Consider the following 17,586-nt stretch of genomic DNA (forward strand, 5'->3'; position numbering starts at 1 on the left):
TTTTATTTAGAGAAACAATTCTGATTGGTATTTCAGTCTTGTGAAAGGAGACTTTCTGAAGAAAAGCAAAAAAGCTACATGATAAAAAGCAAGATAAATGATGATTGGTTGAGTTTCACCACTTTCATGAATTAACCACAAAGACAATGGTGCTTCATCTTTGTGTTTCCTCCAAGGATGTGCGATGCCAAAGCTCTTAGATTTATTAAAATAACACATGGTACTTTTAAAAAAATAGCATGGTGATAAAAACAGACACAAGTCACTGAGACTGAGGACAATATTCTGTATTGGTCACATGCAATGATAAACTCAGCATGCTTTAAGTTATGAATAAGACACGATGGAAATACATGAGTGCAATTTCAGTTGTAAAGTGACCTGAGAAACCTCACTGCTTTCGTCTGCAAGACAGATCAAGACAAAACAGCTATGGTAAGTTTACTGCAAAAAGATTAAAACATTTTTAAAGACACAGACACACGTGGAAATTGTACCTGGAGTGAATTCTTGCTCTGAAAAAATATGCTTTGACTCTCTAGAAATCTGGGACAATCTATGTCTTTGTCTCTGCTCCTTGAGAACACGCTGGATATTGGCAAGGCACTTCTGGTGGTGAGAGTCTACCTGGTCAGGGTCGTCATTGCCCGAGTTTACCTGAGCCTCTACTTGATCAAACTCAGCCTCTGCTTCAAGCACTGTCCCAAGAGATCCTGGCTCAGTGCCTTGACAGACAAATTGGGTCACTTCCTTATGACCCAACTCCCAGTGACTGCTCTCTACTGTCGCCGAGATAAATTCAAGAGAACCGGCTTCATGCAAAAGCTCTTGATCTGTTAGAGGTTCATCTTCAATGGATGAATGGTCCATTGAGTAGAATTCAGTTTGAATACAAGATGGAGACACTGTACCAGAAGTTGATTCCTGAGGATCAAAGATCTCCGAGTTGTTCGTTTGGTCCATTTGTAGTTCACTTAGGTCAAATTCTTCTTGAAATCTTCTCTTGACAGGTGACAAGCTTTGATCTAAGGTCTCAGTGCTGGTTATAACCTGATCTAAATCAGATCCCGCTACAGTTGAGTCATCCTCCACAAGTTCATCGGAATGGTGTTCAAGAATGTCAGAACTATTCTCATCGGATGCGTCAAGCCTCTTCATAGCTCCGTGAAGAGCAGACTGAAAGGTCAGCATGGCTTTGTTTATCTTTACTACATCGATCCCAGCATTATGCTGTGGGAAGTTATCCATATTCTCAGAGTCATCTCGAGCAAGCTGTTCTGCAGACATGCTTGGGTAAACCTTCTTGTGCAAGTCTCTCTCTGTGCTGTCTCCAGAATACACACCAACATTCAGGCAATTTTCACAAGAAGAGTTCAAATCATGGCAGACGTCATCATAATCTGTCAACACCAATGTGGAACAGCTAACGCTTGTGGATGGGCCACTGCACAAGTCATCTACATATGCATCCAGGGTGTGGTAACCTGAACTACGAGAATATGGGCAATTCAGTGTACAATCACATTCAATATGGAGGCCTGTATGTCTCCTGGGATGTCTCCAGTCTGCAGCACTGGACAAACTTGATAAGGAGTTATACTGATGTCCAAATAGTAAAGAAAGATGCTCAGAGCTGCTTCGGGAAGAGTGGCCTGGAGTGCTGCTGGCTGCTCCACCATTATATCTACACCAGCTATCAGACTGTCTGTGGTCTTCTAAATCATTGACACTGTTCTGGCAAGAGCAGCAATCCTCCTCACTCCACCCTGTATCCCCACTCCATTCTCCTTCTCCACTTTCACTTAAACGCATACCTGAGGTATCCCAGCCAGCCCTTTGTAGATCTGCCTCCATGGAATGGTAACGACCTTCAGGCTCTATACTCTTAAAGCTTTGACCTGACAAAGAACTAGAACTTGGGAAATCCTGGCTATAATCCCCGTCATCATCAGCGTAAGTGGAAGGGTGTACTCTGCAGGATGATGCATCAGAGTTGTCTGAAACCTCAGCATGATGGGTTCTGGACTTTCTTTGTACATTACAATAAGGAGTTTCATTCTTTTCAGGCCTCTTTCGCATTGGACTTCGTCTTGGGGTAACTGCAAGATCATTTTCACTTTTGTGATTAACCGTTAGCCTTTGAGGTGAAGGTTGACCAGTACTTGCAGTATAGAGTCCCTCAATTTCCATTAGCACAGAATCCACACAGAAGGACACCTCATCGACAGAGCCGCTCACGGAGTTCAGATACTGCCTCAAGTCGGAGATCTCCTCCTGAATTTTATTGATTCCTTGAAGCTCTTTAAGAATATGCTCTACTATAGTGCTGGAACGTCTTTCCTTGCTTCTTCCTCTACCTTCTGCCTCTTCTTTTCCAAGTGTTTGTGGCTCTTCCATGTTGGTTCTTTTGTCCATGAAATCTGGGATGTTATCTGGTACTGAGCTTGAGTTCTTGGGGGTATTTTCACTGTTTAACTTAATCTCCCCCATGAGGCGTTTATTGTCTGCTTTAACAGGACTCTTATTTGAGGTGATACCAGACTCATAGCTAGAAGGTTCCCGGCTTATTCCATAGATGAACATGTCTTCCTCCACTTCTGCAGAGGTGTGTTGAACGTTATAAGTCTCCAACTCTGCTGGGCCCTGAAGAACTTTTTGAATCTTCTTACAAAAGCCATGTCGGACCTTGAGGCTCTGGGCCCTCTTCTTGCCCAGGTCTCTCCTTTTGGACTGGAAGATGCCAGTTTCCTTTGTCTCATCCCGTTCATCACTATGACTTCGTGGTAACATTCCGCATCAACATCAGATTTTCAAGTGTCGACCAACTTAGCTTCACCAGCTTAGGAGTTATTTCCTTACATGATGTTCAGCAACAAGGCACTTAAGAATGGTCACCTGTAGTGCATAAAAAGATGCTTGTTCAGTTCTATAAACTCATACTGAGGCAAACATATGTGTCAAGTGGTATTTCAGTAGAAGAGTAGACATGAACCTTTCTTAAGCAAACTGCTGAATCAGTTCTGAACCACAGCAACAGCGACCAATATCAAGGACATACATACAGTCCATTTAGTGAATCCAACTGATGCATTAAATCTTCAGGTTCTTATTGACAGCATTTGTCTGAATTGTTTCTGAATTTGCAGACTTTAAAATTCATGAGGCTGGGTATTTCAGCTTGCAATCCCACACTGTGAGAGTTACAGCAGTCCAGCTGTAGGCACCACTGTCATTTAGAGCCCCGCTGAGTCTAATGGCTGCTTTACCATTTCCCCGGGCTGACAGGTTGACACCACATTTAGCTGGTCTTTTTTCAGCAGAATAATTGCAGGGACTGTTTTTCTCCCCCTTTATATACCCGACTGTAATGATTTCAGTAGTTGATTCTCCACACATATTATTGTTCCTGAGGGAAAATCTAACTGTTCTATCTATCTATCTATCTATCTATCTATCTATCTATCTATCTATCTATCTATCTATCTATCTATCTATCTATCTATCTATCTATCTATCTATCTATCTTAAAAAGTGCAGTCTACTAAGATATTACATTTTAAAGAAAAAGTAATCCATCATGAGGCTACACTGCTTACTACTAATACATCAATGAGGATAAGCAGTCAGTCACTATCTGAAGCAAGCAACAGCAATCCATTTCACCATAATATGCCCTAATAATATGCACAGCTAATGGCTAATGCACAATGAGATTCATTGAAATTCAGACACAGTCCTGCTATGCTCCTAAATGCACTGAGTAGTTGACATGATTGTAACTGAGACTCCAGTAATATGTGTTTGCCGTGGTGGCACTCAAGGATAAGCTTTGGCTCACTGCCCAGAGAATGAAATGGGTCATTTCAGATGATTCTTTCAGGCAGCCTTGACCGGTACCTATTTTAGAAACAGTATTGACTAAAATTACAAATTTTCTTCTGACCATGGTAGCTCCATAATGCTAACAGTATGCAATATTAAATAAAATCAATAATACTGTGTGTTAGAGAGTATGAGGTTTTGTTAAAGATTAGCAGGATCATTATTTAAAGCTGAAACGAAACTTTATGCAAACAAATTATTGAGTCTCAAAAACTTTAAACAAAATTTGCATTCATATTAACACACCCACTACCCCCAGCCTGTACAATATCACTCACAAGATGGATGTGTATATATGTGTGTGTGTGTGTGTGTGTGTGAAGCGAACCTACAGAAAATAAATAATTTGCTCCTGAATGAAGTCTACCAGATCCATAAGCTAATCATTCGTATACATTAAAAAAAAACTCAGAGATAGATGCAGGTATGGAAGAAGGTGCAGAAGGATTTTTCAACTATGGCACATTTCTGCAGCTAACTTTATGAGAAATTAAACAAAAAAAGAAAAAGAAAGAAAAATTGTACCAAAAGGGTCCTAAAATAATTCTTTCCTGCAACGAAAATAACTAAAAGTTCAATGCTTAACCATTAATTATTATTATTATTATTATTATTTTTACACCTAGTTCTAAGCCTCATCGGTTAGAACTGATTATATTTTATCCATAGAAGTGCTTTGTGTTCCCATTTTTGACAGCTTCATCTCTCAACAGATTTCAACTGAAAAGTAAGGAATAGTCACATATTTCTCTGTACAATTTGGCCAATCCGTGACATCTTTAACAGTAAAACTTCTTCCGTTTCTGACACCTCTAGCCTGAGGAGCTGTCTTCTGCTCAACACTTTACACAAACCCTTGTGATGGAATAAACTGCAACAACAAATAGAAAAAGTCATGATGGATCATAGTTAGAAATCTGGAGTCTACTCAAACACTTCCTGTGTCTACCTCTGGACTGGAATATGATGACACAGAACTGAAGGCATGAAGCCTTGAACTGAGAGCATGAAGCCTTTATTAGCGCCACACACACATTACAGCACAGTGGAATTCTTTCCTTTGCATATCCCAGCTGAGGGATTTGGGGACAGAATGCAGGGGCAGCTATGATACACCAGAGAGGGTTAAGGGCCTTTGGTCAGTTGCCCAACAGTGGAGCTTGGTGGTGCTGGGGCTTGAACCCCGATCCTCCGATCAACAACCCAGAGCCTTAACCACTTGAGCCACCACTGCCCCACCACATGTTGCATTGAAGCATCAAATAATTTCAACTTGGTCTTCATTGAACAGTTTATCAAGCACTATACTGATCATGTGTAATGCTTATAGACTTAGCAAACCGCACAATATTTATGCACATAGGCTATTTTACACCAAATACTACTGAACTGTGTGTAGCTAAACTTGATAACTCCAAAAGCAGACATCATAAGTGCCATTTAATGCAAATTATATATACATATATTGCTAGCAATTATGTTGCTGTCATTAACAAATCCAAAGCAGAGTTTTATTCAGTAATGTATGTTAGTTGAAACTCTAGAAACATGCACAAAATACAAAACTCCTTGCTATTGCTTTGCTTTTGAGTCTAGTGTTACTCTACTTTATATCAGAAATCAAAACCTAGACCATTTGAGAAATCAAGTTAATTAGCTCTCAGTGGCCATGTCCTGTTTAATCTCATTACTGCACTCAGCTCTCTCTAAATCATCTGGAAGCTGTAGGGCAAGACTAACAGCTTATATTATATATTCCTGAGCCCTTTTCTCAGTTTTCATCCATCTTTGTCCTTTTTCGTTGCCGGTGCTCTGGAAGGTCGACAGACTTGCTTTAAATATTATTTCCAAAATACCTGAAGTCGCTGATTAGTTATTGATTTATTTTTAGATTATATTATTAAAGTTGACGTTTCTGAAAGTTTGATGAGAAAGGAACATGCTACTTTATGTGGAATATTAGTGCTGAGAAATCTGGACAAAAAAAGCATCATCTTACCACACAGCACAGGAGAAGAGGCTTCACTCGGAGAAAACCGTCCACATAAGAAGTGTCAGAAGTGAAACAATTAAAACATCCCGAGGATAAAAATCCACCAGTACACTCGCACCCTCCTCGTCAGGATGGAAGGAGTGATCGAGAGAGAGAGCACTAGCCACAGGAAGTGGATTTTGCAAAGGAGGCACTGTTTATTGTGCGATAAACAGAGTTGAACGGAGTACAGTCCACGGCACTGTTACAGTCTAGCAGCTCACTCTCGGACAAACCTCTCCATCGTCCCTCCCTCTCCCTTTCTCTCTCTCTCTTCCTTTTTCTCTCCATCCATCCAGTCTTTCTTTCTCTCCTTTACCTCAGTCTGTATCCTCAGACGTATTCTTGCACTAAGCTAATCTTTCCCTACTTAGTCTCTCATATTTTTCCCTCACTTCCTTTCTCTCAGTTTTTTTTTTTTAGATGAAGATGCCTAATGAAGATGAAGGACAACATTAAAAGGACAACATTATGTTTAAACAACATTTATCCGGAATAAGGACGACATTTATCCAGATTTCAGTCACACACCTATGTCACAGCACATTTATTCCAGGGAATAATAAATCATGGGTAGAGTTTCTAAATTGCTGACTTTTTAATGGCTTCCCCGTGTCCTTCGTGACACAGAAATGCATACGTGTGTGCAAGAAAGTCTGCTCCCAAGTCGCTATACAATTAGGAGGCGTTCACGCTGGCTCCTGCACCGGCCATCACGCTAGCAATCACTATAATGGAGCCTCGTTTCAGAACTGCTGAATAAAAGTACTTCATTAGCATTAACTCAGTTATATTAATGCACTGCTCTGCTTCACACCCAACATCCAACAGCGGCACACACACACACAGAAACACACACACAGATCTATTCAATAATAAAATACAATTCCTTATATGATTATTTTTCCAGAATGTACTTCCAGCTGCTTTGACTTTTATTTAAAAAAGTCATGATTATTCATTCAGCAGTTTCATCAACGCCTTGGGTTGATTTAAGCTCCAATAAAGTCGCACACATGCCGAGCTCAAGCACACCAAAAAGCACAGAAACCCTGATCTCATAATTACAGCGTGTCAAGGCAAATAGGGAGAAGTACAAAAAAAAGAAAAAGTGTGTGTTTAAGACCATAAATGGGAGTCTGGGCGTGTCTTTCAATCCATATATAGACCTCAAGTAGGAAGAAAAAGGTCACTGGTACTCATTTAAGCTAGCTAGCTAACACAACCAAACCTGAGAGAAAAGTCATATTCGTATAGGTTACAATTTTCCCAGCCAATTCTGGTCAGTTAGCTTCTCACAGGATTTCTCCAAGGATCTTTATTCATCAAATGTTACAACTTTCACTGCTAGCATTAGCCAGCAAGCTTAGATGATCCAAACCGACAAAATCTCTGGTTAGAATTTTCTCAGCTAGCACCACCAGGCTAACAAACTATCAGAATTTCCTCAAATGACTTAAATGTTATACTTCTTGCAGCTCACATGAGCCAACATGACATGAATTTTCAGATTTGTAGGTCATATTCATAAATATGATCATTTCCACAGCTAATGCTAACAAGCAAGCTAATATGAGCCAACCTTACAGGATTCCACAGAAAACCGCTAGCTCATATTCATGTAACTTTAACAGCTAATATTAGCCAACTAGATTCTGACAGGCTTTCTCAGAGAATTGTGTAGGTCATATTAATAATGTCGTCCTTTTACAGTTTACCAATTTGCTAACATACAATAACAGAGGCCCAGGAGTTGCTAATCCGTCCCTGCTGTGTGTTTGTGTTTAATTAGTCCTTCAGATTTTTATCTCTGATGTCTAGAGAACTTCTGACCTTTACAGATTAGAGCTATGAGGCATGGAGTAGCAGAATGTCAGCAGATTTTACCTGACTGACATAAATAAAAGTTTAAGCAGTTCCTAAGATACTTTCGCACATCACACTTTGACCTTTTTCCGAGTGTTGAGGGAGCACCAGTGCAAATTCACAGTTATAGCAGTGCTTTCCAACATATATTATTCCAAAGATGTGGTGAAACTCAATCAATCAAAGGGATTTGGTTCATGACTGAGTGGGAGTATGAATGCATGTGATTCATACTTACCTGTCAGAAATTTTCAACACAGTATATCATGGTAAAATGTTGATTACAGGAGTAAATAACAGGTTTAAACGACTTAAAGGATAAGTTGGACAAGGAATAAACAGAGGGAATAGATGGTATGAGCTCCCTACTATACCTCCTGAAGCTGAAGTCTCACTTTGTTGAAGGCTTTTATCCAGCGAACTCGAGAAGCGGAGACAGACAAAGCAGATCCATCATCCTGGAAACTGAGACCGAGACACACTTTATAGTATAGTGACAGGTTTATAGTATAATATGTGCAATCAGTTAGCCGGCACTTGCTCAAATAAATGCTCACAATAAACTGCTATGAATGAGATCATTCTATAAAGTGGCATAGCTTAATGGGACTGCGAAAGGAAAATGGCACTACAAGCAAAAGGAACCGAACTTATTGTTGATTAGAGCCAAGTACTAAAGATCTCTCACGAACTGAGCTTATTAGCAAATGTGTAGCAGCAGTGTGGCTGTATAATGTGCTTTCCATTTAATTGCCTGCCACCAATAGGTACACATGGATTCCCAATGCTTTTACCACTTCAAATAATAACTATAACACAACAAAACCACAACTGTGTATATAAAAAAAGTCGCTCATCTGGGAAAAGAAGCCAAATAAGTAAAAAAGCAGTCATTTCAGATTCTGTGACAAAGAGCTCCCATAAACATGCCATGAAATAATTATGATTTCTACATGATCTGACATCACCAACTCACAATATTCCCTCATTATGGTCCCCCACCTAATTTAACCCAGCACACATTGGCAGAAATCTCAACTGAAAATACCAGCATGGCTTACTATTATTTTGCTCTCATTAGCATATTCACCACATAAGCTATAGCTAATATAAAGAAAATCATTACTTAATAGTTACAGGTTATGTCTTAGAGTAGATTGAACGAATACATGGTTCTACACAAAGCACATCCACGTATATAGATACCTTTTTTGAGATATTTCTGGCTTTTTCTCCACTTGGGGAACATTGTCTTTCTTTAAGGTGCTGCTTTCTCTTCTTCCCTTCTCTTGAATAGATTTTAACCCCTCATCTTCTCCCCAGGTGGTTTGTTCGTTGGCTGGGTGGTGTCCATTTGCAGGAGGGCGATATCCTGTATTGTGAAATGAGTGGTAGGACTCCTTTAGCCCTGAACCTGTAACACTGTCCTGACCCATTTCACTCAGTGGAGAACTGGCTTGACTGAGGTTTCCTGAAGATCCAAAACGACTACTGCCAACAGGACTGATATGTGTGTGGGGGGACAAAAAAAAGATAAACACAATAAGCCACAAAACAAAAACCAATATTAAATACAGGAACACAACAATGATTGAAAATAGACTACGGGATAGGATGAAACTGATGGACTAATGAGCTAGAATGGGAATATTGGTAGACACAAAACACAAAAAATGAAATACTATGTGTATACACACACACATACTTGATCAAAAAAGTGGATTTATAAAACATCACAGAGGAATCCACTACCACTATTGCTAATGTTGATGTTAGGTCATCATAAATTCTTTGGGAGAGATTTATGATGCTACTAGCCTTTTTCCAATCAAAAGCTCCTTGCATTCCTGCTGTAATCCTGAAGAGACGGCTGCAGAGGATGGGAGCTGGATCTGAGATTCCTGCTCATTTTGGGATGGACAATCTATCTCAAGTGTGGAAATACTAATTTGGAGCTTGGACTCATCTACAGAACCTATGCTTTTATTTTGGTCCTCAAACTCCGAACAGTCTAAATCTGACACAGTCCCATGTATAATTTCATTTACATTATCTTTTATTTCCTTTGAATCCAAAAGGCTGAGGTCAGTTTCATGTGATGTGCTTTCTGGATACCCCGGTGAGTTTGACTGGGCTGTAACATCATCAGGGGTCTGCATTTTTTTAGAGATTGGTGTTTCTTTTTGCCACAAGCCTATTTTTGATCCAAAGAGTGATGCTGGCTCATTATTTGATGCTATTGGCTTCTCTTCTGAAAACAAACTTGTTGAGAAAGACTTGAATCCAGACAAAAGGCCACCTCCATCCATCTGCGGCATTGTGGGAAGACCTTTGCTAGCAACTGAAGAAAACAAAGACCCAATAGACTTTCTGGCATCTTCAGATTCAGAAAGAAAACTAAATTTTGGCGGAGATAAACCAGCTTTGCCAAAAATAAAAGACTGGGGTTGTTCCAATACAGGAGGCTGTTGAGCTGTCCTTGACTCATCTGTCGATGTATCTTCAGGTTCTCCAATGACGAATGGTTTCCCCATTACTGTATCACTTTTAATGTCTTCATCATTAAGAGTTAAGGAAGTATCCTCAGGTGGGTTCACACTTGTAGGTATTAAATTTGTAACCAGATCATCTGACTCGATGACCTGATGCTGTGGTTGGTGAGCTAAATCAGATTCTGTTCCAATTAGATTTTCTGTCAACTTTATGTCCCCTGAAGATGGTACTCTTGGTGGATTAGACACTCTTTGATCTTGGACAGCAAATTCAGTTGAGAGAGTGGACAGCGATGCTTTGGCCGGTTTGTCTGTCTCATGTGATTTGAACATACCAAGGAGGTCACTTTTTAGATTGTTGGTTGGCAAGCTACTTGGAAAACCAAAGAGAGAAGTTGTCTGTTGTGACTGAGACTCTTTGGTGAATGTTGACTTAAGAAATGAAGTTTGAGCTGAGGAGAAAAAAACGCTTGATGTTTTAGAGGGTCCACCAGAGCTGGCACCAGAGAACATTTTAGACATAAATCCAGAAACGACATCAGCTGATGCATCAAAGACTGACTTCTCCACATCTGGAGTTTTTTGATGACTTTCTTTCTCTGCAGTTACTGATTCTGGTGTAGTCATGCCTTCTTGTTTAGGCTGAGGTTGAATCTCATTTTGTGGCAAATTTTGTTTTTCATTTTGCTCTGACAATGAGCAAGTATTGCTAGCTAATTCTCCAGAAATAGGAGCAGACTCCATTATGTTCTTTCTTTCTACCATAGCTGTTACCTCTATAGTTTCTTCCTCTGCTTTAGTGATGGAAGGACAAACGTTTTGTTTTGATGCTCCAGATTGTGGTAGTAAAATCATTTGTTCATTACCATCAATGCTTTTAGTACTATCACCTGAAACTGTATTAGCTGTTTTTTGGTTCCCTCCAGAATGTCCAGATCCCATAACTGAAGATTTGTTTAACTCAGTGTTCTTTTCTTCACTGAATAACTTTTCTTTTGAAGCACTTCCTTGAGAAAAAAATAAGGACACATTAAACTGTCCTCCAGATTCGGGTGGTTTACATGTTGTTTCTGTCTTGCTGGGTGGTGTTGTTGGACTAGGACCAGCAAACATGGAAAGCAGACCTCTTCCTGAAACATCTTTAGCAGTAATGCCACTAGGAAAAATGCCCCCCAATAATGATGTTGGAGGTGAAGGGTCTTGTGGTTTTGTCACACCAAACATTGAAAACAAACCTTTTCCAGGGGGTTCTTTTGAGGCTGAAGTTTCATGAACCTCTGCATCTGAACTGGATTTTGAACTTGGGCCAGAAAACATAGAAAACAGACTTTTGCCAGGAATGTCCTTTTGTCCTGTGGTACCTGGAAAAATTCCATCAAGTACAGACCCAGATTGAGGGGCTGTATTTTGGGTACTTGAGACACTGAACATTGACAATAAACCAGACACTGCATTTTGAGAAGTGACCTCAGGTGCTGAACAAATTGGAGGGGTGGGTAAATTACTAGTTGATTCCATAGGTACAGAAATTGCGTCAACAACTGAAGTAATATCCTTAGGAACAGCAGATGCAGTTTCTGTAGAAGAACAAGTCTGTACAGATGGTGCCTCATTGGATTGCAAATGACCTTCACTAACTGTTGACAGAAAACCTGTACCTGGAGTTTCACTTGTGAAAGGAATAGAATATGGTTGATTTACGGTGCTGAAATTGGGCAATTTATCCTCGGGTAAAGCCGAATCAATATAGTCTGGCTGTTGTGGGGTGGGAGCACTAGATTCTGGAGACATATATTTCACTGAAGACTTGGTAGATTGCTCATTTTCCACTGAACTTGCTCCAGGGGATAATTCTGACTGTGCATTTATTTGAAAGTCAGTTTTAGCATTTTGCTCATTGCTTGGTTTGCTAAACATGGAGAGTAATCCTTTTGCAGTCCCATTATTCCCACTGGAGCCTGATAAAATTCCACTGAGAATGGGTGTTGCTTGAGGTGTATTCTCTTGTGGACTATGAACCCCAAACAGTGAGAGTATACCTTTTCCAGGTGATTCTTTTTGAGGAATTTCTTCTTGAACATTAGTTGTAGCAAGTTGTGGTTTTTGTACACCATCGATTACATCAACCCCATGTAGCTGTTTGGGTGACACTTCCTCTGGAATTTCAGCATCTGCCTTTGGAACAGTTGTTGGTTGTGGAGTCGATGAAGGTTGTGGGCTAGTGCCACCGAGCCTAGAAAACAAGCTTTTAACTGGTCTCTCATTAAAGGTGGAAAAGCCACCTAATATTCCACCAAAAATAGATCCCGTCTCTTGTGAAGCGGTTTTTGGAGGATCTTGGTGTACAATTTCATGAGATGATGCTTGATTAGGTGAAGAATTCTGCTGTGGATTAGGACCACTAAACACATGCTTTTTTCCTGGTGCTTCTTTTGGAGAGGAATCCTGACTTGAAGATCCACTGTGTAGTGTGCTGGTTTGCTGAGTACTAGTGGCATTAAACATAGAAAGTAATCCCATGCTTGATGTCCCAATTTTAGGTACGTTTTCTGTAGCTTGTTTTAACACTGGAGCCTTTTCTGTGTTGGAACTGGCAAAGATAGACATGATTCGATTGCCTGTTGTGTTTTTTGCAGATTCACCCCCAACCTCACATTGAGAAGCTGCTACCTGTTGTGGACTAGAATCACTGAACATTGACAGTAGCCCTCTCCCTGCAGTTTCCTCCTTATTATTTGTGCGTCCAGAGATTGCAAATGAAAAGCCAAACAAGGTGCTTGTTGATTTGGTTGAAGGTTCTGATTTATTGAAAGAAGTTGGTGGCATTGTATGAGAACCCCCCGAAATCGGTCCATCATTAACATTAGCGGTAAATATCTGTGACGCACTCTTAGGCATTTGTTCCTGAGGTGATGCTTGGGTGATATCTGATTGACTGCCTAGACTGAATCTACTCTGTCTCTGTGGCTTCTGAATCCCTTCAGACTCCAAAGTCCTGCGATAAACATGGCCTGTTTCTTTAGCATCATTTCTCGAACCAAAGTGATGCTGTGCAGAGAATTTTTGTGAAAAGCATTCCTCTGATGGCAGGTGCAAAGTAGTGTTTTCCTTGTTCAACAATTCTGACCCCAGAAGTTTCCTCATTCCTGTGCCTTTGTCGGTGACTGAATCTTTTACGTCATCGAGGGCATATTTGTTTTTCTCTGTTTTCTTTGTTACAGGTTGAGAAAATTTGACAGACTCTTGATTTGGCTCCTCTATTCCCATGGCATTCCGGAAAAAACTTATAAAGCCTCCTTGATTTTGCTCAGAAGGTTTTTCACCACACTGTGTGTATATAGAAGAAACAGATTGGATAGGTACTTTTGTTGAGTTTGTAGAAACCTCAGGAATAGAAGATTGCTGAGATACAGTGGCTTGTCTAGCCAGTTTAGGCTTGTGAATTGCACCTTGGGCACTTACAGATGATGGAATTGTTGGCAAGATTCTAGGTGACCTCATTTCAGAGGTCTGCTGATTTGTGCTCTCTTTTGGAATTACAGAAGGAGAACCATCATTCTTTATGGTCTTTGATTTTATATCTTGAAGACCTGTAGAGGGAATACACTTAATCTCCTTGACACTTTGGGTTTCGGGGACTGAAGACTTGTCAGATTTTTCTTGTAACACTCCACGATGTGTAGCATTTATGAGAGTTTTCGAGCCAGTTGTGTTTCTGTGTGACTCTGATTCTTGACTTTTTCCAACAAGAGAAGAGAAGAGAGATGATATTTTATTGATGGGCTTTTTTGGCTGTACTCCAGGCTGAACTCTTTTTCGCCATTCTTCCTCTGATGTGTCATCTACATGCTTTACTTGTAATCCAGAGGATGAACGACGTCTCTGACGAGGCTGGTAACAATTGTACACACCCGATGAGTGTGTTGTTTGAGTTGGAGAAATAGAAATGCAGACTTTTGGAGATAGCAGTTCTTTGTTTCGACTGTTATTGAGATTGCAGTTAGTTCCATTAACTCTCAGGTCCAGGACTTCCAGAAAAGGGTCCTGGTCAGCAGAACCATGCTTTGTGTCCATTTTAACCTTGTTTAATCGATACAATGAAAAATCCATAGCTTGCTGCCTTTGAGCAGGAATAGAGCTCTCAAACATCTGAGAGAACCTTTCCAAGTTCATATTCATAATTTCATTACCTTTCCTATATGCATCAGACAAGTCAAGTGGTGCATTTAAAAGCTGGGCCTCATTCTGATCTTGTCCTGGAAACCAGAAAAGCTCATCCTCATTATAGAGAGGAATTTTAAAACCACACACCATAACCATCTCATCATTGAGCAAGGCATTTGGATAGTTATCAGACATCTGCCTATTGTCCCACACCTCATCTTCTGGAGCACATACATAGACATACTGACCAGACCCATCTGTCAGTAACGCATAGATATACTCGTGATCGGTGTAGACAAAGTATCCACAATCTCCATCATCTGCTGGCCACCACATACCTTGCTCAAGAAGTAAGAGCCATTGTTGGTACCATTCCATATCTTCAAAAAATGCATAGTCTTCGATATCTGCGGCTGTTTCAGAAGTATAATTCCAGCCATTAGAGCAATCATTTAAGCCAGGATAGCATTCATTGACTGCAAGTTGTCTGTATGTTCTGGTGTATACATTTTCTCTATTAGCAGAATAAGATAAGTTTGTTGGATGTTCCTCATAATACCCTTCAAGATAAGCTACACTGTTTAAACTGCAACAGCTCTCCTCACTGAATGAATGACAGCTGCTATATTTAGAATTGCCTTTTTTACTCAAATTTAAAGCACCTCCTTCTTCAATACAGGACCCACAATTATTGACAATATCCAAACTGTTATGGCTGCCCCACATTTTTTGAACATTTAAATTGTTGGATGTATTCCTGTGATATTCTTGCTGCTTAAGGTTATTTTCCTGAAAGTTGTTAAATGCCATACAGTCATGTGTGGAATAATACTGTTGATTTTCATCCACATTCATAATCAAGCTTTGAGACCATTCTGGCCATGCCTCGAAACTTTCCCATGGATCATACCTCACTGATTGGTTATTCAGCTGTCCCCTAGGCACAGAATTTTGGCTCCAATAGTGTTCACGATTAGGATCAAGTCCATAAAATACGTTATTGTGATGTGCATGCTGGTCTGGGAAAATATATAATGAGGGATCACTCTGCCTTAAAAATGGCTGGGGTATCTGTACTTGACCTGTGAGGCAAAGAGGAGAGGAAGGCAAATTGTCAGTGCTGATTTTTACATGATTTAAGAATGATGAATCTGGCAAATGCCCTGTGCTATTTGAACTATAGGCTGCATTTATTTGTTGTGAGCATTCATAACGTGCCAAAGTCCTCAGGTCCAAATTGTTGTCATCAACATAGACAGATCTGTTATTTCCAAAAGTGCCATTATAGCTATATGGCTGAGAAGTGAACACAGCAAGGTCATTTGTTTCTTTGCCCATTTCCATTTCAGGCTCTAAAGGAGATTCATTTGAATGCTCTTTTATAATATTCGAAATCAAGCTTATGGCGGTTGTAACAGATGCCCTCCGATTCATACACTTCACAGATTGACCCTCTGAACCAGGGGACTTTTGGTCTCTCGCTAAAGCCTGTAGTTGAGTCTGCTGTTTATATGATTGCACATTTTGTGAAGAACCCCCATTCTGTGCACTCTGCAATTGTTGTTTCTGGTCAAGAGGAGCCAATTTGCTCTGTCCCACTTCCTCAGAAGAAGCTCTGAACTTGTTAAAAATTCCAGACAAGATTCCTGACTGGGTATCTTCTTGTGCCTGAGGAGGGTTTGGTTTAGTGGATTTACCCTCCAAAGAACTTTGTCTTAAATTTTTGGATGTTGATTGTTGAGTTGATGCAGAATGAGCGGCAGATACATTCTCTGAAGAAAACTTGAAAAGGCCAGAAAAAAAGCCTCCATGATCACTTGCTGGTTGAGATACACTGTCACTATGTCTAGAAGATACCTCTATGGTTTTCTGTCTCTCTGGGAGATCTTTTGAGATTCCTAGCTGATGGCCTTGAGTATTTTCTTTGGAAGGTTGATGAGAAGGCTGAGGACTTGCTGGGACATTCTGATGCTGCGAGGAGTTTGTCTGATTATTTGAGAGACTGTCACTAGAAACTAATTTGAAAAGGCCAGATAAAATACTTCCTTGTTGAGAAGATGCTTGGTGAGTTGGTGGAGGTTGCTGAGCGAGTTGGCAGTCTGTGGGGTCTTTGTGTTGAGTTGGTTCCTTAACTGATACTAAAGGTACTCCTTTGGGAGGTGGGTTGGGTGCTTGGTGTTGTTGAGGGGTACTTGACTGACTTTCTGAATGGGTTTGAGCAGGATTTGTTGTTTGACTTGGCTCATTGCTCAGGTGTACCGGATGAGACTCTGTTCCTTTTGACATATCACCATTAGAGGCTAATTTCATAATGCCGGAAGACAAGTATCTTTGTGCAGGGTGCTGACCTGTTTTAGGACCCACTGTGTCATCAGAAAAAGATGATTTAAACAAAGTAGAAAATAAGCCTTCACGTTCTGGCTGAGAGGTATGTGGTTCTGTAGTAGAGAGTGCACCATTCGGAGTTTGTTGCACTTGTTCATTGACTGCCTTCACTAGTTTTTGGTGCTCACTTCTTACTGTGTCTTGACTTAACCCAGTAGGTTGTTGAGAACTCTGGTTCACTAACCTCTGACCCTGTAGACTTGCAGTCTGCACATTTTCATTTCGTGCAGTCTTGAAAAGACTTGAAAACCAACTAGTCTCTGAAGTCACCATGGGTCTTTCGGCTGGATTCTGAGCTGGAGATCTGGCTTTGTTTGGATTTGAAGAAACATTAGCTGCAGCATTAATTTTAGAAGGAGCAGTCTGAGCTGGTTTGACTGTATTATTTAGTGCGCTTTTAAGTTCACTAGCATCACTTGCAGCAAATTTCACGAGACCAGAAAACATTGCCCTTTCCACTTCTGAGGGCTGTTGGCTAGGCAAGGTGTATGAATCATGGAAAGGAACTTCCATTATTTTCCCAGGTGATAAAGCATCTATTGATTTTGCTTCTCTGACTTTATTTTCTGTCCTGAATACAGGAAAAACTGTTTGTGTCTGGTGGTGAGGAGGCATACTAGGTACTGGAGAGATCAGAGAGCTAAATGATTTCTTCAAGGGACTGAAAAATCCTGTATCTGAAATAGCTTTTTGTGATATGTTTTTGCTATTGTCAGTTTTGGTGTGTATGAAGACAGTAGTCTGATCTTCATTTTGCCCGAAACC

The 17,586-nt window shown here is 40.3% G+C and overlaps 2 protein-coding genes across 4 annotated transcripts in view; both read right to left on the reverse strand.

The window, feature by feature from the left end:
• The window catches only part of LOC131366899 (protein unc-13 homolog B-like), a 90,662-nt gene that overhangs the window by 38,827 nt on the left and 34,249 nt on the right, over positions 1 to 17,586 (reverse strand). For all 3 annotated transcript variants that reach the window (XM_058411888.1, XM_058411889.1, XM_058411890.1), the window contains 2 exons: positions 8,987 to 9,283; positions 8,155 to 8,245 (listed from right to left, as the gene is read on the reverse strand). In XM_058411888.1, the coding sequence (XP_058267871.1) occupies positions 8,155 to 8,245; positions 8,987 to 9,283 (388 nt within the window). The remainder of the gene's footprint in view (positions 1 to 8,154; positions 8,246 to 8,986; positions 9,284 to 17,586) is intronic.
• On the reverse strand, positions 6 to 6,120 carry LOC131366900 (uncharacterized). Its single transcript, XM_058411891.1, has 2 exons — positions 5,882 to 6,120; positions 6 to 2,895 (listed from the first exon to the last, which is right to left on the reverse strand). The coding sequence occupies exon 2, from the start codon at positions 2,788 to 2,790 to the stop codon at positions 442 to 444; it is 2,349 nt and encodes a 782-aa protein (XP_058267874.1). The 5' UTR covers positions 2,791 to 2,895; positions 5,882 to 6,120; the 3' UTR covers positions 6 to 441.

The sequence above is a fragment of the Hemibagrus wyckioides genome, linkage group LG16 (genome assembly GCF_019097595.1).
Source record: "Hemibagrus wyckioides isolate EC202008001 linkage group LG16, SWU_Hwy_1.0, whole genome shotgun sequence".
Classification (NCBI taxonomy): Eukaryota; Metazoa; Chordata; class Actinopteri; order Siluriformes; family Bagridae; genus Hemibagrus; species Hemibagrus wyckioides.

Coding starts and splice junctions, on each gene's coding strand:
- LOC131366900 (XM_058411891.1), bottom strand. CDS start 2,790: ATGTTACCACGAAGTCATAGTGATGAACGGGATGAGACAAAGGAAACT.